The 25139-nt window shown below is 43.5% G+C and overlaps 1 protein-coding gene across 1 annotated transcript in view; it reads left to right on the plus strand.

The window, feature by feature from the left end:
• LOC311136455 (MAP/microtubule affinity-regulating kinase 4-like) overlaps positions 1-25139 on the plus strand; it is a gene marked incomplete at both ends in the record, with an annotated part of 52115 nt that overhangs the window by 16423 nt on the left and 10553 nt on the right. Inside the window, 10 exons of the mRNA XM_084170589.1 lie at positions 14236-14284; positions 16911-16976; positions 17565-17635; positions 17919-17975; positions 18743-18979; positions 19551-19670; positions 20737-20836; positions 23059-23168; positions 23475-23658; positions 23974-24185. Of these exons, the coding sequence (XP_084026715.1) occupies positions 14236-14284; positions 16911-16976; positions 17565-17635; positions 17919-17975; positions 18743-18979; positions 19551-19670; positions 20737-20836; positions 23059-23168; positions 23475-23658; positions 23974-24185 (1206 nt within the window). The remainder of the gene's footprint in view (positions 1-14235; positions 14285-16910; positions 16977-17564; positions 17636-17918; positions 17976-18742; positions 18980-19550; positions 19671-20736; positions 20837-23058; positions 23169-23474; positions 23659-23973; positions 24186-25139) is intronic.

Here is a 25139-nt window from a genome sequence, read left to right on the forward strand (position 1 = left end):
GACCTGCACCAAAGTCAAATTAGGATATAACGTTAGACCAATGAGACAGTGTCCACATTCAAAAATTCTCTGGTAGAATGCCCTGCTTTTATTTGGTCACACTCACAACCGTAAGCTATTTCTGTAATTGGCTTGCCATTAACTTGTAAATAATGATCTTGTTGTGAGTTTATTTTCCTGTAATAATGAAAACAAATTAGCTAAAATGAAGACGTTGTCAGCTACAGTGAGGGAAAAAAGTATTTGATCCCCTGCTGATTTTGTACGTTTGCCCACTGACAAAGAAATGATCAGTCTATAATTTTAATGGTAGGTTTATTTGAACAGTGAGAGACAGAATAACAACAAAAAAATCCAGAAAAACGCATGTCAAAAATGTTATACATTGATTTGCATTTTAATGAGGGAAATAAGTATTTGACCCCTCTGCAAAACATGACTTAGTACTTGGTGGCAAAACCCTTGTTGGCAATCACAGAGGTCAGACGTTTCTTGTAGTTGGCCACCAGGTTTGCACACATCTCAGGAGGGATTTTGTCCCACACCTCTTTGCAGATCTTCTCCAAGTCATTAAGGTTTCGAGGCTGACGTTTGGCAACTCGAACCTTCAGCTCCCTCCACAGATTTTCTATGGGATTAAGGTCTGGAGACTGGCTAGGCCACTCCAGGACCTTAATGTGCTTCTTCTTGAGCCACTCCTTTGTTGCCTTGGCCGTGTGTTTTGGGTCATTGTCATGCTGGAATACCCATCCACGACCCATTTTCAATGCCCTGGCTGAGGGAAGGAGGTTCTCACCCAAGATTTGACGGTACATGGCCCCGTCCATCGTCCCTTTGATGCGGTGAAGTTGTCCTGTCCCCTTAGCAGAAAAACACCCCCAAAGCATAATGTTTCCACCTCCATGTTTGACGGTGGCGATGGTGTTCTTGAGGTCATAGGCAGCATTCCTCCTCCTCCAAACACGGCGAGTTGAGTTGATGCCAAAGAGCTCCATTTTGGTCTCATCTGACCACAACACTTTCACCCAGTTCTCCTCTGAATCATTCAGATGTTCATTGGCAAACTTCAGACGGGCATGTATATGTGCTTTTTTGAGCAGGGGGACCATGCGGGCGCTGCAGGATTTCAGTCCTTCACGGCGTAATGTGTTACCAATTGTTTTCTTGGTGACTATGGTCCCAGCTGCCTTGAGATCATTGACAAGATCCTCCCGTGTAGTTCTGGGCTGATTCCATTGCAACTTCACGAGTGACATTCAGATAATATTTGTATCAGGGTGCATAAAACATTACTTTAATTTCGCAAGAATGTTGACAGAACAGCCCTTCTGAGTTCTTTAAAGGTTCCCAGAACAATTCATTAGGTTGTGAAAACGGAATGGGTACCAGACCTGGCGCCAGAATGAATCAGCTGGAAGGGCATTCGATTTCCGTAAGGGGGAAAGTTTTTTCACGGGACCTCGTATGTGTTCACGCGCTTGCGCATTCACTGTTGTGGTCCTCTGTAGCTCAATTGGTAGAGCATGGCGCTTGTAACGCCAGGGTAGTGGGTTCGATCCCCGGTACCACCCATACGAAAAAATGTATGCACACATGACTGTAAGTCGCTTTGGATAAAAGCGTCTGCTAAATGGCATATTATTATATTATTACTGTTTTTTAGGTCTGCATATTATTCCCATATAAACGCGTTGGGCTTATACTGGACAGATTTTGGCGAGAGTGAGCCCTCTCGCTTCGCCTCTTCCTCTGCTGAAACTATATCACCGGAGAAAGCATCCGAGTGAGCGAAACAGCGCCCCTCTACATGTAGCCAATGTATCTGATGCTGTCTGGCCAGAAATAGTATGACATGCCATGTTCTTGCAGTGTTGTAGTACCGGTCTCGAGTCCGTTCTCAAGACCACATATTGAGTGACTCGGTCTTGTCTCGGTGTCGAATACATTTGTATTCGGTCTTGACTCGGTCTCTTACAGTGAGGACTCGCAATTCTTCCCAAGACCAGCGGAGTAAAAAATTCATAATTATCAGCTTCCATTCAGTCAAGGCATAAAACCGCTTCGCCAGGCCAAAAATATACACTCCTTACTTGAAACATTAATATCTTGACAACCTTTATATCTATTATAGACATGTTTGCGCAGTGGAGAACCTATAGGCCTTCAATGTGTGACAGGTTTGTGATTCTGAAAGGACAGCAACCGTAATACCAGCGCACTCGTGTAGTTCAGTGCAGTTTTTGTAAAACACAAAGAGCCAGTGGTGTACTGGAGGATATACGCAGGTATAAGCCATATACCCACTTTTTTTTTCAGTGGGCATTGCTTATACTCATTTCTTAATTCCTACTGATGCGTATCTAAGTAGTGTAGTGGAGGTATACGACTTATCAATTACGTAGTACAATAGAGAAATCATGCACAAAGTAGCCTACACAATCGCAAAGCATGTGAAATATATTCACATGCGCGCCATACACAAAGCCTAGTTTCAGTGGAATATCATCTGCAGGCAGCAAGTGTGCAGCTCTCAACTGGTTTTAGCATAGAGCTGCTCACAGAAAAAGGACATCGGTAGCCGGTAGGGTAGGAAAGACGTTTCAACTTATCTACCAGTAAATGCTAACTAAGGCAACAATGGGTATGCAAACCAGATATTGAAAAAGTTTAGTCCGAAGTGTTGGTTAGTAGCCTATTTGTGATGCACTATTGTCATCATGTGCTGTTTGCATCAGGGGCATAGACATGGATGGGCCTGGGTGGACAGAGGCCCACCCACTGGGGAGCCAGGCCCTGACAGGCCCACCCAATCAGATTGATGTGGTTTAAGCATTGTTGTGGACTTAGACCACCAAAAGTTTTGTATTTTTTCTATATATAAAAAAAGGTGTGATTTTGAGAGTGAAAATCTGAAGAATCTATAGGAAAAACATTTCCTTCATTAGGTGGGCCGTTTGGGAACTTTTTAGCAAAATTAGAGCATACCCACTTCTCCAGGCACCACTACACCACTGCATAGGGCCGATGGAAAGACAACAGTCACATACAGCATGATGTTAAAGGATAAGCAGTCCATAAACTCGGACATAATAAGCCAGTAGGTCCCAATCATAAGAATACAAAAACACAACCATGAAGCATTTCCCAATCGAAATGTACAACTATTACTCCCTGTAAACATTTCACGTTTAGCACACAAAGTAACCAGTGACCTAAAGTTTAAAGTGGAACTGACAGCATTTTAACTACTTTGGAGATATGAAACAAACAGACAATCATAATATCAGTAAAAAATATATCAAATTCCCAGTTTATGCTACAAAGCCAACTTCATAAGAGGTTTTAAAAATAGGTTCTATTTGACTCAATGTTCCATGATGTACACTAAGGCATAGATGGCAGAATAGATGGATGGAGTTCAATGCATGATTAATATAATTCACCAATACATTTCTTGGTAGTCCAAAAAATATTGCTATCGGGTTGAAAATCACAGCTGGCCAGGTACATTGTTTGCTGCCTCCATTCGGGATGCACTGTTTAGGTTTCAATGACTCAATATTCTGGACAAAAAAAAGAGATGAATGTAACTAAGGCTGGGAACGTCAGAACAATCAAACTAGCAAGGGCAATGATCACAAGTCAGTCATAATGTGGATAATAGGCTAACGTATCTATACTGAACAAAAATATAAACACAGCAGTAAAGTGTTGGTCCCATGTTTCATAAACTGAAATTAAAGATCCCATACGCACAAAAAGCTTATTTCTCTCAGATATTGTGCACAAATTTGTTTACATGCCTGTCAGTGAACATTTCACCTTTGCCAAGATAATCCATCCACATGACAGGTGTGGCATATCAAGAAGCTGTTTAAACAGCATGATCATTACACAGGTGCACCTTGTGCTGGGGAAAATAAAAGGCCACTGTGTGCAATTGGCATGCTACCATAAGCCGCCTCCAACATCATTTTGGAGAATTTGGCAGTACGTCCAACCGGCCTCACAACCGCAGACCACGTGTAACCTGCCAGCCCAGGACCTCCACATCCGGCTTCTTCACCTGCGGGATCTTCTGAGACCAGCCACTCAGACAGCTGATGAAACCGAGAAGTATTTCTGTCTGTAATAAAGCCCTTTTGTTGGGACAAACTCATTCTGATTGGCTGGGCCTGGCTCCGAAGTGGGTGGGTCTATGCCCTCCCAGGCACACCCATGGCTGCACCCCTGCCCATTCATGTGAAATCGATAGATTACGGCCTAATTAATATATTTCAATTGACTGATTTCCTTATATGAACTGTAACTCAGTAAAATCGTTGAAATTGTTGCATGTCGCGTTTATATTTTCGTTCAGTATAAATGATCAATATTTCAATATTTTATTTGGACGGCCAAGGAGGTACACTAGGGCAGGCCAGGCCCTCTAACGCCGGCCCTGATGGGTACATTACAAGAGATAGGTTCCCGAAACACAACATCGGTCCAGTTGTGAATACATTCTCATAACGTTTACATCAGGGTGCACAAAATATTCCCTCAGTGTTCTTACAATGCTATTCCTATTTTCCCAAAATGATACAATTAAGTTCTGAACAGTCCAATTTAGGTTTCTTTCATGTGTTAGTGTTCTCTTATTATTGATGAAGGTACTTGTACAACACATATGACAATTATTTGGAATCACATGACAATTTATTAGACATTTATTGTACAAACATAGTTTTACCGTATTTTATTGATAGTCACAAACAGGGATCGAACCTGGGAGCTTTGGAGTGTTATGTGTGGACAATACCCTAATAAAATATAATGGTTAGAAGATTGAAATGAGGGCCTCCTGAGTGGCGCAGCGGTCTAAGGTACTGCATTGCAGTGCTTGAGGTGTCACTACAGACCCGGGTTCGATCCCAGGCTTTGACGCAGCTGGCCATGACTGGGAGACCCATGAGACGGTGCACAATTAGCCCAGCGTCGTCTGGGTTAGGGGAGGGTTTTGTCCCATCGCGCTATAGCAACTCCTTGTGGCAGGCTGGGCGCATGCACGTTGACTTCGGTCGTACAGTGTTTCCTCTGACACATTTGTGCGGCTGGCTTCCGGGTTAAGCGAGCAGTGTGTCAAGAAGCAGTGCGGCTTGGCAGGGTCGTGTTTCGGAGGATGCATGGCTCTCGACCTTCGCCTCTCATGAGTCTGTACGGGAGTTGCAGTGATGGGACAAGACTGTAACTACCAATTGGATATCACTAAAGAAGATTGAAATTACATTTGTTTAAAAGTTTGGCAACTTCATATAATGTTACATTACACATCAATATTATTACACAAACTTTATAAGAGTCTTGCAGGATTGTTTCTTGTTTGTTGTTATAGGTGATAGTAGTAATACAGTGGGGGAAAAAGTATTTAGTCAGCCACCAATTGTGCAAGTTCTCCCACTTAAAAAGATGAGAACGGCCTGTCATTTTCATCATAGGTACACGTCAACTATGACAGACAAATTGAGAATTTTTTTCTCCAGAAAATCACATTGTAAGATTTTTAATGAATTTATTTGCAAATTATGGTGGAAAATAAGTATTTGGTCACCTACAAACAAGCAAGATTTCTGGCTCTCACAGACCTGTAACTTCTTCTTTAAGAGGCTCCTCTGTCCTCCACTCGTTACCTGTATTAATGGCACCTGTTTGAACTTATCAGTATAAAAGACACCTGTCCACAACCTCAAACAGTCACACTCCAAACTCCACTATGGCCAAGACCAAAGAGCTGTCAAAGGACACCAGAAACAAAATTGTAGACCTGCACCAGGCTGGGAAGACTGAATCTGCAATGGGTAAGCAGCTTGGTTTGAAGAAATCAACTGTGGGAGCAATTATTAGGAAATGGAAGACATACAAGACCACTGATAATCTCCCTCGATCTGGGGCTCCACGCAAGATCTCACCCCGTGGGGTCAAAATGATCACAAGAACGGTGAGCAAAAATCCCAGAACCACACGGGGGGACCTAGTGAATGACCTGCAGAGAGCTGGGACCAAAGTAACAAAGCCTACCATCAGTAACACACTATGCCGCCAGGGACTAAAATCCTGCAGTGCCAGACGTGTCCCCCTGCTTAAGCCAGTACATGTCCAGGCCCATCTGAAGTTTGCTAGAGTGCATTTGGATGATCCAGAAGAGGATTGGGAGAATGTCATATGGTCAGATGAAACCAAAATATAACTTTTTGGTAAAAACTCAACTCGTCGTGTTTGGAGGACAAAGAATGCTGAGTTGTATCCAAAGAACACCATACCTACTGTGAAGCATGGGGGTGGAAACATCATGCTTTGGGGCTGTTTTTCTGCAAAGGGACCAGGACGACTGATCCGTGTAAAGGAAATAATGAATGGGGCCATGTATCGTGAGATTTTGAGTGAAAACCTCCTTCCATCAGCAAGGGCATTGAAGATTAAACGTGGCTGGGTCTTTTAGCATGACAATGATCCCAAACACACCGCCCGGGCAATGAAGGAGTGGCTTCGTAAGAAGCATTTCAAGGTCCTGGAGTGGCCTAGCCAGTCTCCAGATCTCAACCCCATAGAAAATCTTTGGAGGGAGTTGAAAGTCCGTGTTGCCCAGCAACAGCCCCAAAACACCACTGCTCTAGAGGAGATCTGCATGGAGGAATGGGCCAAAATACCAGCAACAGTGTGTGAAAACCTTCTGAAGACTTACATAAAACGTTTGACCTGTGTCATTGCCAACAAAGGGTATATAACAAAGTTTTGAGAAACTTTTGTTATTGACCAAATACTTATTTTCCACCATAATTTGCAAATAAATTCATAAAAAATCCTACAATGTGATTTTCTGGAGAAAAAAAATTCTCATTTTGTCTGTCATAGTTGACGTGTACCTATGATGAAAATTACAGGCCTCTCTCATCTTTTTAAGTGGGAGAACTTGCACAATTGGTGGCTGACTAAATAGTTTTTTTCCCCACTGTATCTTCATCAACATTAGCTGAATATTCCAGGAATGTTTTTTTTTTTAGAACAACTCCTATTGCGGCAACATTTTATTGCCGAAGTATGTTCAGGGAACGTTATTAGAACCATCATTTCATAACGTCACACTATAACTTTATGAGAGGGATGTAGCTCAGTTGATAGAGCATGGCGTTTGCAACGCCAGGGTTGTGGGTTCGATTCCCACAGGGGGTATGAAAAAATTATAATGTATGCACTAACTAACTGTAAGTCGCTCTGGATAAGAGCGTCTGCTAAATGACGTAAATGTAAATGTAAAATTGTAGGAATATTCCCTACTTGTTGTTATGGGTGTTTTGAATAACATATCCATCAACATTAGCAGAATGTTCCTGTAATGTTTCCTCAGAACCACTTCTATTGCACCCACATTTTGTTGCGGCAGTAAGTTCTAAGAACATTACCGGAACATTGTGTTATTACTTTCCCTGGCAACTTAATGAGAACCTTAGGGGAATGTTCTGTGGTAATTTCTACAGAAGTTCTGAACAACATTTTAGTGAATGTTAGGAGAATATTCCAAGGATATTTCATTTAAAACATAAAAAAATCAACAATTGTTAGCAAAAACATTATTTGAATGGGATTTTATCATCCAAATGATAAAAACTAGAACTTAATGGGAATCTTAGGTAATGTTCTGGGAATGTTCCCAGTTTGCTGGGTAGATACATAAAGTGCTTTTCATGGCTTAATGGTAAAACCGATATGAAAATACCCTCAAATAAAAAGTACGGTCTCCTCATAATTTGATCTCAAATCCAAAATGCTGTAAACCAAAATAAAAAAGTATGTAGCTTCACTCTCCATATGGTGAGGACTGTATTATATTATGTATGTAATCTATGAGGCTTTAAATGATGATTCCTACCAATATACCTTATAACATTTGGACCTATTCCCTTTATTTTTGATCTCTTGTACTTTTTATCTCTTTGAGAATATACACTACCAGTCAAAAGTTTTAGGACACCTACTCATTCAAGGGTTTTTCTTTATTTTTACTATTTTCTATTTTGTAGAATAATAGTGAAGACATCAAAACTATGAAATAACACAGATGGAATCATGTAGTAACAAAAAAGTGTTAAACAAATCAAAATATATTTCCCACATATGCTGAGCACTTGTTGGCTGCTTTTCCTTCACTCTGCCGTCCGACTCATCCCAAACCATCTCAATTTGGTTGAGGTCGGGGGATTTTGGAGGCCAGGTCATCTGATTTTTTATTTTTTTATTTCACCTTTATTTAACCAGGTAAGCCAGTTGAGAACAGGTTCTCATTTACAACTGCGACCTGGCCAAGATAAAGCAAAGCAGTGCAATAAAAACAACACAGAGTTACATATGGGGTAAAAAACTTAAAGTCAAAAATACAACAGAAAATATATATACAGTGTGTGCAAATGTAGCAAGTTATGGAGGTAAGGCAATAAATAGGCTATAGTGCAGAATAATTACAATAGTATTAACACTGGAATGCTAGATGTGCAAGAGATTATGTGCAAATAGAGATACTGGGGTGCAAAAGAGCAAAATAAATAACAATATAGGGATGAGGTAGTTGGGTGGGCTAATTTCAGATGGGCTGTGTACAGGTGCAGTGATCGGTAAGGTGCTCTGACAACTGATGCTTAAAGTTATTGAGGGAGATAAGAGTCTCCAGCTTCAGAGATTTTTGCAATTCGTTCCAGTCATTGGCAGCAGAGAACTGGAAGGAATGGCGGCCAAAGGAGGTGTTGGCTTTGGGAATGACCAGTGAGATATACCTGCTGGAGCGCAGACTACGGGTGGGTGCTGCTATGGTGACCAATGAGCTAAGATAAGGCGGGGATTTGCCTAGCAGTGATTTATAGATGGCCTGGAGCCAGTGGGTTTGACGACGAACATGTAGTGAGGACCAGCCAACAAGAGCGTACAGGTCACAGTGGTGGGTAGTGTATGGGGCTTTGGAGACAAAACGGATGGCACTGTGATAGACTACATCCAATTTGCTGGGTAGAGTGTTGGAGGCTATTTTGTAAATGACATCGCCGAAGTCAAGGATCGGTAGGATAGTCAGTTTTACGAGGGCATGTTTGGCAGCATGAGTGAAGGAGGCTTTGTTGCGAAATAGGAAGCCGATTCTAGATTTAACTTTGGATTGGAGATTCTTTATGTGAGTCTGGAAGTTGAGTTTACAGTCTAACCAGACACCTAGGTATTTGTAGTTGTCCACATACTCTAGGTCAGACCCGTCGAGAGTGGTGATTCTAGTCGGGTGGGCGGGTGCCAGCAGCGTTCGATTGAAAAGCATGCATTTAGTTTTACTAGTGTTTAAGAGCAGTTGGAGGCTACTGAAGGATTGTTGTATGGCATTGAAGCTCGTTTGGAGGTTTGTTAACACAGTGTCCAATGAAGGGCCAGATGTATACAAAATGGTGTCGTCTGCGTAGAGGTGGATCTGAGAGTCACCAGCAGCAAGAGCGACATCATTGATATACACGGAGAAAAGTGTCGGCCCAAGAATTGAACCCTGTGGCACCCCCATAGAGACTGCCATAGGTCCAGACAACAGGCCCTCCGATTTGACACACTGAACTCTATCTGAGAAGTAGTTGGTGAACCAGGCGAGGCAGTCATTTGAGAAACCAAGGCTATTTAGTCTGCCAATAAGAATGCGGTGGTTGACAGAGTCGAAAGCCTTGGCCAGGTCGATGAAGACGGCTGCACAGTACTGTCTATTATCAATCGCGGTTATAATATCGTTTAGGACCTTGAGCGTGGCTGAAGTGCACCCGTGACCAGCTCGGAAACCGGATTGCATAGCGGAGAAGGTACGGTGGTATTCGAAATGGTCGGTGATCTGTTTGTTAACTTGGCTTTCAAATACTTTCGAAAGGCAGGGCAGGATGGATATAGGTCTGTAGCAGTTTGGATCTAGAGTGTCACCCCCTTTGAAGAGGGATGACCGCGGCAGCTTTCCAATCTCTGGGGATCTCAGACGTTATGAAAGAGAGGTTGAACAGACTAGTAATAGGGGTTGCGACAATTTCGGCGGCTAGTTTTAGAAAGAAAGGGTCCAGATTGTCTAGCCCAGCTGATTTGTAGGGGTCCAGATTTTGCAGCGCTTTCAAAACATCAGCTGTCTGAATTTGTGTGAAGGAGAAGCGGGGGGGGGCATGGGCAAGTTGCAGCAGAGGGTGCAGAGTTGGTGGCCGGGTTAGTGGTAGCCAGATGGAAAGCATGGCCAGCTGTAGCAAAATGCTTGTTGAAATTCTCGATTATTGTAGATTTATCGGTGGTGATAGTGTTTCCTAGCCTCAGTGCAGTGGGCAGCTGGGAGGAAGTGCTCTTATTCTCCATGGACTTTACAGTGTCCCAAAACTTTTTGGAGTTAGTGCTACAGGATGCACATTTCTGTTTGAAAAAGTTAGCCTTTGCTTTCCTGACTGCTTGTGTATATTGGTTCCTAACTTCCCTGAAAAGTTGCATATCGCGGGGGCTATTTGATGCTAATGCTGTACGCCACAGGATGTTTTTGTGCTGGTCAAGGGCAGTCAAGTCTGAGGAGAACCAGGGGCTATATCGGTTCTTAGTTCTGTATTTTTTGAATGGGGCATGTTTATTTAAGATTGAGAGGAAATTACTTTTAAGGAACAACCAGGCATCCTCTACTGACGGAATGAGATCTATATCCATCCAGGATACCTGGGCCAGGTCAATTAGGAAGGCCTGCTCGCTAAAGTGTTTTAGGGAGCGTTTGACAGTGATGAGGGGTGGTCGTTTGACCGCGGACCCGTTACGGACGCAGGCAATAAGGCAGTGATCGCTGAGATCCTGGTTGAAGACAGCTGAGGTGTATTTAGAGGGTAAGTTAGTCAGGATGATATCTATGAGGGTACCCATGTTTACGGATTTAGGGTTGTACCTGGTAGGTTCGTTGATAATTTGCGTGAGGTTGAGGGCATCTAGCTTGGATTGTAGGATGGCTGGGGTATTAAGCATATCCCAATTTAGGTCACCAAGCAGTACAAACTCTGAGGATAAATGGGGGGCAATCAATTCACATATGGTGTCCAGGGCACAGCTGGGGGCTGAGGGGGGTCTGTAGCAAGCGGCAACAGTGAGAGACTTATTTCTGGAAAGGTGGATTTTTAGAAGTAGAAGCTCAAACTGTTTGGGCACAGACCTGGATAGTATGATAGAGCTCTGCAGGCTATCTCTACAGTAGATTGCAACTCCACCCCCTTTGGCAGTTCTATCTAGACGGAAAATGTTATAGTTGGGGATGGAAATTTCAGAATTTTTGGTGGCCTTCCTGAGCCAGGATTCAGACACTGCTAGAACATCAGGGTTGGCAGAGTGTGCTAACGCAGTGAATAACTCAAACTTAGGAAGTAGACTTCTGATATTTATGTGCAAGAAACCAAGACTTTTGCGATTACAGAAGTCATCAAATGATAGCGCCTGGGGAGTAGGAGTGATACTGAGGGCTGCAGGGCCTGGGTTAGCCTCTACATCACCAGAGGAACAGAGGAGGACTAGAATAAGGATACGGCTAAAGGCTTTAAGAACTGGTCTTCTAGTGCGTTGGGTACATAGAATAAAGGGGGCAGATTTCCGGGTGTTATAGAAAAGATTCAGGGCATTATGTACAGACAAGGATATGGAAGGATGTGAGTAAAGTGGAGGTAAACCTAAGCGTTGGGTAACAATGAAAGAGATAGCATCGCTGGAGGCATCAATTGAGTCGGTCTCCGCGTGTATAGGGGGAGGGGCAAAGGAGCTATCTAAGGCAGGTTTAGCTAGGCAGCACTCCATCACTCCCCTTCTTGGTAAAATAGCCTTTACACAGCCTGGCGGTGTGTTGGGTCATTGTCCTGTTGAAAAACAAATAGTAGTCCCACTAAGCCCAAACCAGATGGGATGGCGTATTGCTGCAGAATGCTGTGGTAGCCATACTGGTTAAGTTCTAAATAAATCACAGAGAGTGTCACCAGCAAAGCACCCCCACACCATAGCACCCCCTCCTCCACGCTTTACGGTGGGAAATACACATGCGGAGATCATCCGTCGGCGGTTGGAACCTAAAATCTCCAAAGGACACATTTCCTCCGGTCTAATGTCCATTGCTCGTGTTTCTTGGCCCAAGCAAGTCTCTTCTTATTATTGGTGTCCTTTAGTAGTGGTTTCTTTGCAGCAATTCGACCATGAAGGCCTGATTCACACAGTCTTCTCTGAACAGTTGATGTTGAGATGTGTCTGTTACATTTATTTGGGCTTCAATTTCTGAGGCTGGTAACTCTAATGAACTTATCCTCTGCAGCAGAGGTAACTCTGGGTCTTCCATTCCTGTGGCGGTCTTCATGAGAGCCAGTTTCATCATAGTGCTTGATGGTTTTTGCGACTGCCCTTGAAGAAACTTTCAAAGTTCTTGAAATGTTCCGTATTGACTGGCCTCCATGTCTTAAAGTAATGATGGACTGTCATTTCTCTTTGCTTATTTGACCTGTTCTTACCGTAATATGGACTTGGTCTTTTACCAAAGAGGGCTATCTTCTGTATACCCCCCCCCTACCTTGTCACAACACAACTGATTGGCTGAAACGCATTAAGAAGGAAAGAAATTCCACAAATTAACTTTTAAGAAGGCACACCTGTTAATTGAAATGCATTCCAGGTGACTACCTCATGAAGCTGGTTGAGAGAATGCCAATAGTGTGCAAAGCTGTCATCAAGGTAAAGGGTGGCTACTTTGAAGAATCTCAAATATAAAATATATTTTGATTTGTTTAACAGTTTTTTTGGTTACTACATGATTCCATATGTGTTATTTCATAGTTTTGATTTCTTCACTATTATTCTACAATGTAGAAAAACCCTTGAATGAGTAGGTGTTCTAAAACATTTGACCAGTAGTGTACAGTATAGGATAATTCAAAATTGATGATCTTTCAGCTGGCCACTGCATAAGTTCTAATTCATGGCTACTATGTCTTTCCCTTGAGTTGCAATGTTCTTGCCTGAATGGCGGGTCTTACCAGGATCTGTGATCATACGCAGGCCTATGCCTTCCTTCATAAATCCTCCTCAATTCTCTCGCTTATCTTCGATTGGGCGGCTGTGTGAGAGAGGACACTGATTGGGTGGCTGTGTGAGACCAAGCAATGCAATTGGGCCATTGTTGGAGAAAACACTATCTATCGGATTGGGCCTAGATTGACAAAAGAGGGCCGGGATTGGCTAGGGATGGGGGAGAGCGCTCTACAATTGGCCAGCGATGATAGCAGGCTGCTTTACATACCCGTGGTCTAGAGAAAATCCTCAATACAGAAAACATGAAAGAGACCGTATTAGCATAATCTGGCCTGTTATGCATGAAGAAGGAAGGGGTAGAGGGAAAGAGAGAGAGGAGAGATAAGGGGGGGGGTTAGAGAGAGTGGCGCGTTAGGTTAGTGTTAATGCTATCTAGAGGTAGTCAGAACTGTGTCAATTGAAGTACTTGCACTAATAAGCCTTGTCTCACAAGATGGGTATACAACTGACCAAATCAAATATATCTGTAAATTCACCCTGTATACTGAATGTTCATGTTATATCAGTGACAGTAGGTCAGATAGGCGATTGTGGTAGTGATTGGGCTGGGGCATGTTTGGTCAGTGGAATTCTGGGATTTCTGGACAACGACGACGAGACACATTGGCGGGTGGCATCATCGTATCCTGTGATTCCCTCTGGCACAGCTGGAGGGGCAGGGAAGGGCCTAGTCTTAATTCCTGGGTCGCTATGGCAACAGTGACATTGGGCATCGCCAGAGAAAAGACTGAGAAAATAAGGGATTGAATGAAGAAGGAAACAGAGGGAGAGAGAGAAAGAGGGGAAGGATTGAGGATAGAAAAGCTTATCATGCTATCTTTTTCCTTAGTCTGACTTGATGACGTGGGGGAGTTGCTGCTGATTTGAAACGATGGCCTTTATGTTAAGGGACCTTAAAGTTATTGTGAACCAGATGAGCCAGATGGATGGTTCAAATTGAATCTTCTGCTTTATGACAAAGCATTTTAACATTCCTCCAAAACTCTAAGTGTAGGCCTACAGCAAATGTTGAAAAAATAATTGTACACATTGCTATAACATCTACTATCTGTTGAAGACCCCATATGAATGTATTATTTGTATTCTATTCACTTCTAACACACTTCCTTCTGCCTTTCACAGCTCTTTCGAGAGGTTCGGATAATGAAAGGTTTAAATCATCCAAACATAGGTAAGGGCCTGCATTAAGGATCTGTTGTTATACAGTGCATTCGGAAAGTATTCAGACCCCTTGACTTTTTCCACATTTTGTTACGTTACAGCCTTATTCTGAAATGGATTAAATTAATTTGTTTCCTCATCAATCTACACACAATACCCCATAATGACAGTGAAAACTGGTTTTTAGAATTTTTTGCAAATGTATTAAAAAATAACAAACAGACATACCTTATTTATATAAGTATTCAGACCCTTTGTTATGAGACTCGAAATTGAGCTCAGGTGCATACTGTTTCCATTGATCATCCTTGAGATGTTTCTACAACTTGATTGGAGTCCACCTGTGGTAAATTCAATTGATTGGACATGATTCTCTATGTAAGGTCCCACAGTTGACAGTGCATGTCAGAGCAAAAACCAAGCCATGAGGTCGAAGGAATTGTCCGTAGAGCTCCGAGACAGGATTGTGTCGAGGCACAGATCTGGGGAAGGGTACCAAAACATTTATGCTGCATTGAAGGTTCCCAATAACACAGTGGCCGCCATCATTCTCAAATGGAAGAAGTTTGGAACCACCAAGACTCTTCCTTGAGCTGGCCGCCCGGCCAAACTGAGCAATCGGGGGAGAAGGCCCTTGGTCAGAGAGGTGACCAAGAACCCGATGGTCACTCTGACAGAGCTCAAGAGTTCCTCTGTGGAGATGGGAGAACATTCCAGAAGGACAACCATCTCTGCAGCACTCCACCAATCAGGCCTTTATGGTAGAGTGGCCAGAAGGAAGCCACTCCTCAGTAAAAGGCACATGACAGCCCGCTTGGAGTTTGCCAAAAGGCACCTAAAGGACTCTCAGACCATGAGAAACAAGATTTTCTGGTCTGATGAAACCAAGATTGAACTCTTTGGCCTGAATGCCAAGCGTCACATCTGGAGGAAACCTGGCACCATCTCTACAGTGAATCATGGTGGTGGCAGCATCATGCTGTGGGGATGTTTTTCAGCGGCAGGGACTGGGAGACTAGTCAGGGTCGAGGGAAAATGAACGGAGCAAAGTACAGAGTGATCCTTGATGAAAACCTGCTCCAGAGCGCTCAGGGCCTCAGACGGGGGTGAAGGTTCACCTTCCAACAGGACATCGACCCTAAGCACATAGCCAAGACAATGCAGGAGTGGCTTCGGGACGAGTCTCTGAATGTCAATGAGTGGCCCAGCCAGAGCCCGGACTTGAACCCGATCGAACATCTCTGGAGAGACCTGAAAATAGCTGTGCAGCGACGCTCCCCATCCAACCTGACAGAGCTTGAGAGGATCTGCAGAGAAGAATGGGAGAAACTCCCCAAATACAGGTGTGCCAAGCTTGTAGCGTCATACCCAAGAAGACTCGAGGCTGTAATCGCTGCCTAAGGTGCTAAGTAAAGGGTCTGAATACTTAAATAAATGTGACATTTCAGTATTTGTTATTTTATAACTTTGCTAAAATTTATAAAAACCGGTTTTGGTTTGTTATTATGGGGTATTGTGTGTAGATTGATGAAGAAAGAAAACAATTTAATCAATTTTAGAATAAGGCTGTAACTTATCAAAATGTGGAAAAAGTAAAGGGGTCTGAATACTTTCCGAATGCACTGTATGTATGTGTGTGTGTGTGTGTGTGGGTGTGTGTTTGTGTGTGTGGGTGTGTGTGTGGGTGTGTGGGTGGGTGGGTGGGTGGGTGGGTGGGTGGGTGGGTGTGCATGTGTTTGTTTGTTTATGTTGATACTGTTTATGTTGTATCTATTCTATATTTTTGTCAAGCATTTGTGCTAGTATGTACTCAACTGTACCACATCACTCTATGTCCATATGTAGGCTACTACAGGACTCTATATTTATGCTGTGGCCATGTTGTGTACTGTACTTGTAGTCTGCAGTCAATGTGCAGTATATGAGTCCATCTTGTTTGTATATAGTATAGTATACACTGAGTATACCAAACATTAGCAACCTTCCTACTATTGAGTTGCAGTTCTTGCTCCTGGCATCTACTACCATGCCCCGTTCAAAGGCACTTCAATATTTTGTCTTGCCCATTCACCCTCTGAATGGCACACATACAAAATCCATGTCTCAATTGTCTCAAGGCTTAAAAATCCTTCTTTATCCTGTCTCCACCCCTTCTTCTGCACTGATTGAAGTGGATTTAACAAGTCACATCAAAAAGGGATCATAGCTTTCACCTGGATTCAGCTAGTCAGTCTATGTCATGGAAAGAGCAGGTGTTCATAGTGTTTGTATACTCAGTGTAGTAGTGTGTGTAGTTTAAATGGCCCATTCCTGTCTCATCTACCCAGACGGCAGGCTTTTGTCTAGGCCCCTCACTGTGTTTAATAGACTGATACACTACACTACATTACACTACACTGCACATACAGTAGCTAGCTAGGCCCGGGGATAGAGGGTGGAGAGGGGGGTGGGGAACAGGATTTTCTAAAGCTGAAATGTCATATGAAAAAAATAAAAGAAAAAAGAATGCCATTATACTGAACCGACGTCATGCCCCACCGTATTTAGCAGGCCGAGACAGAGATGTCTGTTTTTTAACGATAGGGGATTTTATGTATTCATTATTTGTAATCTGATTTTATTTGTGCCTACTACAGTGCAGCTGTTCGAGGTGATTGAGACGGATAAGACCCTTTATCTTATCATGGAGTATGCCAGTGGAGGTGGGTGCATCTGCCTTCCTGTCTGTTTCAATAGACCTAGCTACTGTCTCTCCGTAATGGCTGATTAGCTTGTTTTTGATTAACGGGGAAAAAGTATAAATAAACCAATGGAGATGACTCAAAATCATAACCTAATGCAATGGTTGTACATTACGTACTCCTACTGTATATGTATGTAAACATAACATTATGTTGCATATTTTACCATTGGTGTTCTACGAAATGATATTATAAATGTAGGGGGGGAGTGTGGTAATAGGTTTATGGCTTATGACCGGGGTTTTAGTGGCCAGGGAGAATATTTCTACAAGCATGAAATGTCATTAGGATAATATCTAGGAGGCAGCAGGCCACAGCCCCACAGTCTCTATCATGATAACATTAGTGTTAGGTCTTTGATATTAGCTACTGGTTGAAAATACAGAATATTCTACGAGTACAATATGGAGTACAATACGAGTACAGTACGAGTATAATATGGAGCCAGGAAAGGGTTTAAGCAAGATTGAGTGTACAGTATAATACATTGAAACATATTTTGTCACATATCTCCCTCATCATCATGTTGACCACTCTTCTTTTTTTCAGGTGAAGTGTTTGACTACCTCGTATCTCATGGGAGAATGAAGGAGATTGAAGCCAGAGCCAAATTCCGGCAGGTATGACGACCACGGTGCCTCACACACCTATATGCTGTCTGTCTGTCTTTGTCTAGTTGGCTGGCTGGCTGGCTGGCTGGCTGGCTGGCTGGCTGGCTGGCTGGCCGGCCGCTAAACTTTCTATCTGTGTCTGTCTGTCCGTCTTTTCTGTCTGTCTGGCTTGCTAGCTAGCTGGCTGCCTGCTAACCTGTCTGGCTGTCTGTCTATCTGCCTGTCTGTATGTACAGTATGTCTGTGTGTCTGGTTGTCTGTCTGTCTGCTAACCTGTCTCTCTGTCCTCCAGATCGTGTCTGCTGTCCACTACTGCCACATGAAGAACATTGTCCACCGAGACTTAAAGGTGAGAATGCAGACATTTTATAGAGCTTGATTGAATAGAAATTTACATTTATATTTTTGTCATTATCCAGAGCGACTTACAGTTAGTGCATTCATCTTAAAATAGCTAGGTGGGACAACCACATATCTAGTGGCAAAAGTAAAAACTGCCGAAAATGCACAGTCAAAGAGGAGAATAATTATTGTCAAGGAAAGTTTTTAATAGAGGCATACTAAGATAAAATAAACGTGCGTGTGTAAACGATAACACATTAGTGCACCAAATGAAGACATTTATTGAAATGAGGGAAGTGAATGCTGGAATTAAACAAATAACTATGCAAATGAGGAAAAGCTGTGCACATTAAGGAAATAGACGCCTGGCTTAAATAGAAGCCTGTCTCTAATACGCAACTGTTGCGTTCAGTGATTTAAGCAAATAAACGCCCGGGCTATTAATTGAAGTTTTACAGGTATTGTGATTATTATTGGATGTTACATCTCTGAACAAAAGCAGAGACAGACAGACCGAATGTGAGTCACTTCTTCTCCCAGTGTTTCTGGTGTACTTATCTATAATATATCCTACAGCCTATAATCCTGTATGACACACTCTCCTTCTCCCCCTCCATCTCTTCCCTCCCTCCATCCCTCTCCCTCCTCTTCCCTCCATACCTGCTCGTCTTCCTCCCTCTGTCCCTCTCCTCCATGCCTTCCTCCCCCCCTCCCTCCTTCTCCTTCTCCTCCTCCCCTCACCCTACCCCTATCCTCCATCCATCCCTTCTCCAGGCCGAGAATCTCCTGCTTGACGCCAACGCCAACATCAAGATCGCCGACTTCGGCTTCAGCAACGAGTTCACACTGGGCAACAAGCTGGACACGTTCTGTGGCTCTCCACCCTACGCCGCCCCGGAACTGTTCCAGGGGAAGAAGTACGACGGGCCCGAGGTGGATGTCTGGAGCCTGGGGGTCATACTGTACACGCTGGTGTCAGGGTCGCTGCCCTTCGACGGGCAGAACCTCAAGGTGTGTGTTTGTTAGAAGTGGACTTCTGGAGCCTGGGAGTCATACTGTATACGCTGGTCAGCGGCTCACTGCCCTTCGGCGTGTGTGGGGAGAGGTGGGGGCAGTGTGTGTCTGTGTGGCAGGTAATCCGAACGCTTCATAGGTTATAGTGTTATAGTGAGTGCAGAGTGCAGAGTGCATTGAGTGCACAATGGGTGTCTTATTTCTATTGTACTGTATGTCTGTGTTGGTGTGCGTCTGGGTTGGCCTGTTGTGTTTGTGTGTTTGACAACTTCTGTTTTCATATGTATTTTGTGTGCTTGACGCCACATATTTGGTGTGTGCTTGACGACTTGTTTTTGGTGTGTGCTTGACAATGTGTTTTTGATCTGTTGTTGACAGTGTGCGTTTGGTGTGTGTTCGGTGTGTACTTAAAGACGTGTGTGTGTGTGTGTTTGTCACTGCCCACAGGAGCTGCGTGAGCACGTCCTGAGGGGAAAGTTGCGCATGCTTTTCTACATGTCCACCGACTGACCCTAACCCTTAACCTCTGACCTTTACCTTGACCTCTCCTCTCTATTGCCCCCTATAGGAGCTTCGTGAGCGCGTCCTGAGGGGGAAGTATCGCGTGCCCTTCTACATGTCCACTGACTGTGAAGGGATCCTACGCCGGTTCCTGGTGCTCAACCCTACCAAGCGCTGCACCCTAGATGTGAGGAGGACCAACCCCCCAACACAAATGCCTGATTCACACTATAGGACCAACCCAAACCGTACTGTGCTGGCTTGGATATTTCCTTTTCACATTGTCCTTTGCTGCGTAGTTTCAGCAATTATAGTGGATTCGTAACTATGCCAGCCCAGTACAGCTCGGCTTTGGCTCGGTTTGGTTTAGCTCAGTAGTGTAAAAGGGGAGTAACAGCAGTATACGTCACACACTAATAGCCCAACATATAATAAAGCACCAAACCACCATAACATGAATATCACCAACACCCCAACACACACACACACACACACCAAATCAAATCAAATATTACACACCAAATCAAATTGGAGTAATCAAGGTGACAGACAGTGACACATTTAATACCGCCTTGCACACTCTTGCCTGCATCTAACTGATCTGGGGCTTAATCATTAGTCCAAACAGTTTCAAAACATTCAGAATGAAAGGTAAACTAAGAAGAATAAAAAATATATAATTAAATATAGCTATCTCTCTCTCTGCTTCTCCTTATATTTTGAAGAAATTAATTTGTTCAAAACTTGTTCAACTATTGTTTTTCTCTCTCTTTGAGTCAACTACTTACCCCACTTCATGCACTACATTGCTAGCTAGCTGTGTTATGCTTTCAGTACTAGATTCATTCTCTGATAGGTTGGAGGACGTCCTCCGGAAGTCATCATAATTACTGTGTAAGTCTATGGAAGGGGGTGAGAACCATTGTATTGAAGTCAATGTACCCAGAGGAGGACCGAAAATAGTGTCCTCCAGCTACACAATGGTGCTACCCTGGTGAGGCTACTGTAGACCTTCATTTCAAAACAGTGTGTTTTAATCAATTATTTTGTGACGTTAATATATTTAGTATAGTTTTATCTAAAAACAATTAACTATTTTTAGGATTCTTAGGATGTTCCTCCCCTTCCTCCTCTGAGGAGCCTTCACTGACACACACACACATTCACACACACACTCACACAATCACACATACACACACACAATTTCCAACTTTAGCTACTCTCTAACATTGAATCTTGTTGTGATGCCACAGCAAGTCATGAAGGACAAGTGGATAAACGCAGGGTATGATGAGGATTCCCTGAAGCCCCATATAGAGCCTGTCGAGGACTACAGTGACGCTACTCGCATAGGTGAGCCAGCTATGACCAGGCCACTGGGTTGCTATCCACCATTTTGGCTCTAAGGACAATGTGTTACTCTTCCATTTTGGCTCTCATGGCATCTTTAGCAAGGTCACTTCATGCCGATTTGACATTCTCATGAAACACATTTCAGATATACACTACCGGTCAAAAGTTTTAGAACACCTACTCATTCAAGGGTTTTTCTTTATTTTTACTATTTTCTACATTGTAGAATAATAGTGAAGACATCAAAACTATGAAATAACACATATGGAATCATGTAGTAACCAAAAAGGTGTTAAACAAATCAAAATATATTTTATATTTGAGATTCTTCAAATAGCCACCATTTACCTTGATGACGGCTTTGCACACTCTTTGCATTCTCTCAACCAGCTTCACCTGGAATGCTTTTCCAAGTTTTGTGGGATTTTATACATATTCTCCCCAAAATGTCATACAGCAGTTAGACACGTGGACAAAGTTAACATAGTGGTGAAGAAAATTGTGACCATAAAGATTGTATTTTTTTGTTGGAAAACCTTGATTTGCTGTTCAGGATGAGGTGAAAACACATCTTATTTATTTCTAACCAGCTTCACCTGGAATGCTTTTCCAACAGTCTTGAAGGAGTTCCCACATATGCTGAGCACTTGTTGGCTGCTTTTCCTTCACTCTTCCGTCCGACTCATCCCAAACCATCTCAATTGGGTTGAGGTTGGAGGATTGTGGAGGCCAGGTCATCTGAAGCAGCACTCCATCACTCTCCTTGGTAAAATAGCCCTTACACGGCCTGTTGAAAAACAAATGATAGTCCCACTAAGCACAAACCAGATGGGATGGCGTATCGCTGCAGAATGCTGTGGTAGCCATGCTGGTTAAGTGTGCCGTGAATTCTAAATCAATCACAGAGAGTGTCACCAGCAAAGCACCCCCACACCATAACACCTCCTCATCCATGCTTTTCGGTGGGAAACACACATGCAGAGATCATTACACGGCCTGTTGAAAAACAAATGATAGTCCCACTAAGCACAAAACAGATGGGATGGCGTATCGCTGCAGAATGCTGTGGTAGCCATGCTGGTTAAGTGTGCCGTGAATTCTAAATAAATCACAGAGAGTGTCACCAGCAAAGCACCCCCACACCATAACACCTCCTCTTCCATGCTTTTCGGTGGGAAACACACATGCGGAGATCATCCGTTCACCCACACCACGTCTCACAAAGACAAGGCGGTTGGAACTAAAAATCTCCAATTTGGACTCCAGACCAAAGGACAAATTTCCACCGGTCTAATGTCCATTGCTCGTGTTTCTTGGCCCAAGCAAGTCTCTTCTTCTTATTGGTGTCCTTTAGTAGTGGTTTCTTTGCAGCAATTCGACCATGAAGGCCTGATTCACATAGTCTCCTCTGAACAGTTGATGTTGATGTGTCTGTTACTTGAACTCTGTGAAGCATTTATTTGGGCTGCACTTTCTGAGGCTGGTAACTGTAATGAACTTATCCTTTGCAGCAGAGGTAACTCTGGGTCTTCCATTCCTGTGGCGGTCCTCATGAGAGCCAGTTTCATCATAGCGCTTGATGGTGTTTGCGACTGGACTTGAAGAAACTTTCATAGTTCTTGAAATGTTCCATATTGACTGACCTTCATGTCTTAAAGTAATGATGGACTGTCATTTCTCTTTGCTTATTTGACCTGTTCTTGCCATAATATGGACTTGGTATTTTACCAAATAGGGCTATCTTCTGTATACCTTGTCACAACACAACTGATTGGCTCAAACGCATTAAGAAGGAAATAAATTCCACAAATTAACTTTTAACAAGACACACCTGTTAATTTAAATGCATTCCAGGTGACTACCACATGAAGCTGGTTGAGAGAATGCCAAGATTGTGCAAAGCTGTCATCAAGGCAAAGGGTGGCTACTTTGAAGAATCTCAAATATAAAATATATTTTGATTTGTTTAACACCTTTTTGGTTACTACATGATTCCATGTGTGTTATTTCATAGTTTTGATGTCTTCACTATTATTCTACAGTGTAGAAAATAGTAAAAATAAAGAAAAACCCTTGAATGAGTAGGTGTTCTAAAACTTTTGTATGTATCTTTAAGTCCTAGTTGAAATCTGTTCATGAAATTCAGCAGGAACATTAGCTTAACATTATTTCCAAAATGTCTGCCTTCTTTTTCCTCATCTCCCCTCATTTGTGGTCCTCAGAGGTGATGGTGGGGATGGGCTTCACTCCAGAGGAGATCAAGGACGCTCTGCTCAACCAGACGTACAACGAGGTCACCGCCACTTATCTACTGCTGGGCCTCAAGAACGAGGTGAGCTGTCTGGGCCTGGCTACCATAGGGCAGCACAAGATATCAATGCACAGCAAGCCATAGTAATCAGTATGTATGATTGATTTAGGTAAGAACGTGTTATTTTGTAAGGACATACTAAAATGTTTATTTGATGAAGAATTCTTTAGGCAAACAATAGAGGTATTTTGATATTTATACAGCCATATTATGTGAATTTGAAGTAAAACAACATACCGGTACACGGAAAGCCACAATGCTCTTGGTGGCTCCACATTCAGTCCATGCAGCTGGCTAACACCCAGGAGGTGGTTGTCTTGGTAACAGGATGGCAGCGAGTCTCGTTCGGCCAGTACCCTGTCCCTGGCACGGATCCGGCCCAGCCCCATCACCAACGGGACCAACAAACACTCCTCGGCCACTGCAGGCTCCTCTTCCTCCTCCTCCTCGCACAGCAAGACCCAGCGCAGCGCCTCCACCTATCACAGGCAGCGGCGGCACAGTGACTTCTGTGAGAGTTCTACTGTGCCTTCTACTGTACATTCTACTGCACCTTCTACTGTACGCTTTTGTCTATTCTAACCCTAACCTTTCTACTGTAGATTTCACTATACTCTACCTTCCCTCACCTGGTCTCATATCTGCCCCATATACTCAGCTCCTGTCCTGGCCGCTGACTAAGTGTGTGTGTGGATGCGTGTGCATATGTGTCTTTGTCCGTGCCTGTGTACACACGCGTGTATATGTGTGTGTGCCTGTGTGTGCACGTGTGTGTAGATGTCTCTGTGTCTGTGTGCCAGTGTTAACATGTGTGTTCGCCGCTCAGGCGGGCCCTCCATGCCGGTCATGCACCCCAAGCGGAGCCCCACCAGCACGGGTGACCGGGAGCTGCGGGAGGGGCGCATGCCACCGCGTAAGGCCAGCTGCAGCGTGATGGGCAGTCGCTCGCTGCCCCCCTCCAGCCCCATGGTCAGCAGTGCTAATAATCCCAACAAGTCAGAGATCCCCGACCGCCGCAAGGAGATGACGGCCACCACAGTGAGGAACAGTGAGGTAGGAAGGGGGGGTTAATAGGGCTGCATTTGAAATGGAACCCTATTCCTCAGTGGAGGCTGCTGAGGGGAGGACGGCTCATAATAATGGCCGGAACGGAGCAAATGGAATGGCATCAAACACATGGAAACCATGTGTTTGATACCATTCCACTGATTCCGCTCCAGCCATTACCACGTGCCCGTCCTCCCCAGTTAAGGTTCCACCAACCTCCTGTGCTGTTCCCTAAGTATTGCATTACTATACAGAGAATAGGATGCCAGGGAATGGGGTGCCATTTAGGATGCACCCTAGGAAAGATTTCTGTTTCTAGCTCTGCGTTTGAAATGGCACCCTATTCCCTAAGTCAGTGGTTACCAGCCTTTTCTGAGTCAAGATCACTTTCTGAGTCAAAATGCAAGCCAAGATCTACCTCTCAGATTTTATTTAAACATGACTTAAAAAAGCCTATGCAACATTAACCTAATAAAAACAGTTCTGTAACAGTGAGGTTTTTGCAGTAGACTATAGGCCCAATACATTATCACTGCATATTGGCTAAGCTTGAATTGCCCTGCCAATGTTGTTCTTCTCAGACCATTTTGAAATTATATTTCAAAATTTGAGGTATATTATCACACTGGTAATAGATCATCATCATCAGCTGAGTGAGCATAATAATTTGCTTTTTATTTTATTTTACTAGACTGATGGCCTGCATCTGATGGTCAGTCGGAGGGAGGGAGGGAGGGAGTTTTTCAAGTTTTTACATTGTGCTGTGTAAAAACGATCTTGGTTGCATCGAAGCTAGCGGTGAGTCTGCCTCTCACCCGACTCACTGTTCCTCCCTCCTCTGAGAAAAGGGGACACAGTTTTCCATCTGATGGCGAAACTCAAGTAGCACTGCATTATGTCTGCCTGTACCAATTCATGCTGTTACTCCTATGACCAGAGAAAGTG

The sequence above is a fragment of the Coregonus lavaretus genome (genome assembly GCF_964263955.1).
Source record: "Coregonus lavaretus genome assembly, chromosome: 10".
Classification (NCBI taxonomy): Eukaryota; Metazoa; Chordata; class Actinopteri; order Salmoniformes; family Salmonidae; genus Coregonus; species Coregonus lavaretus.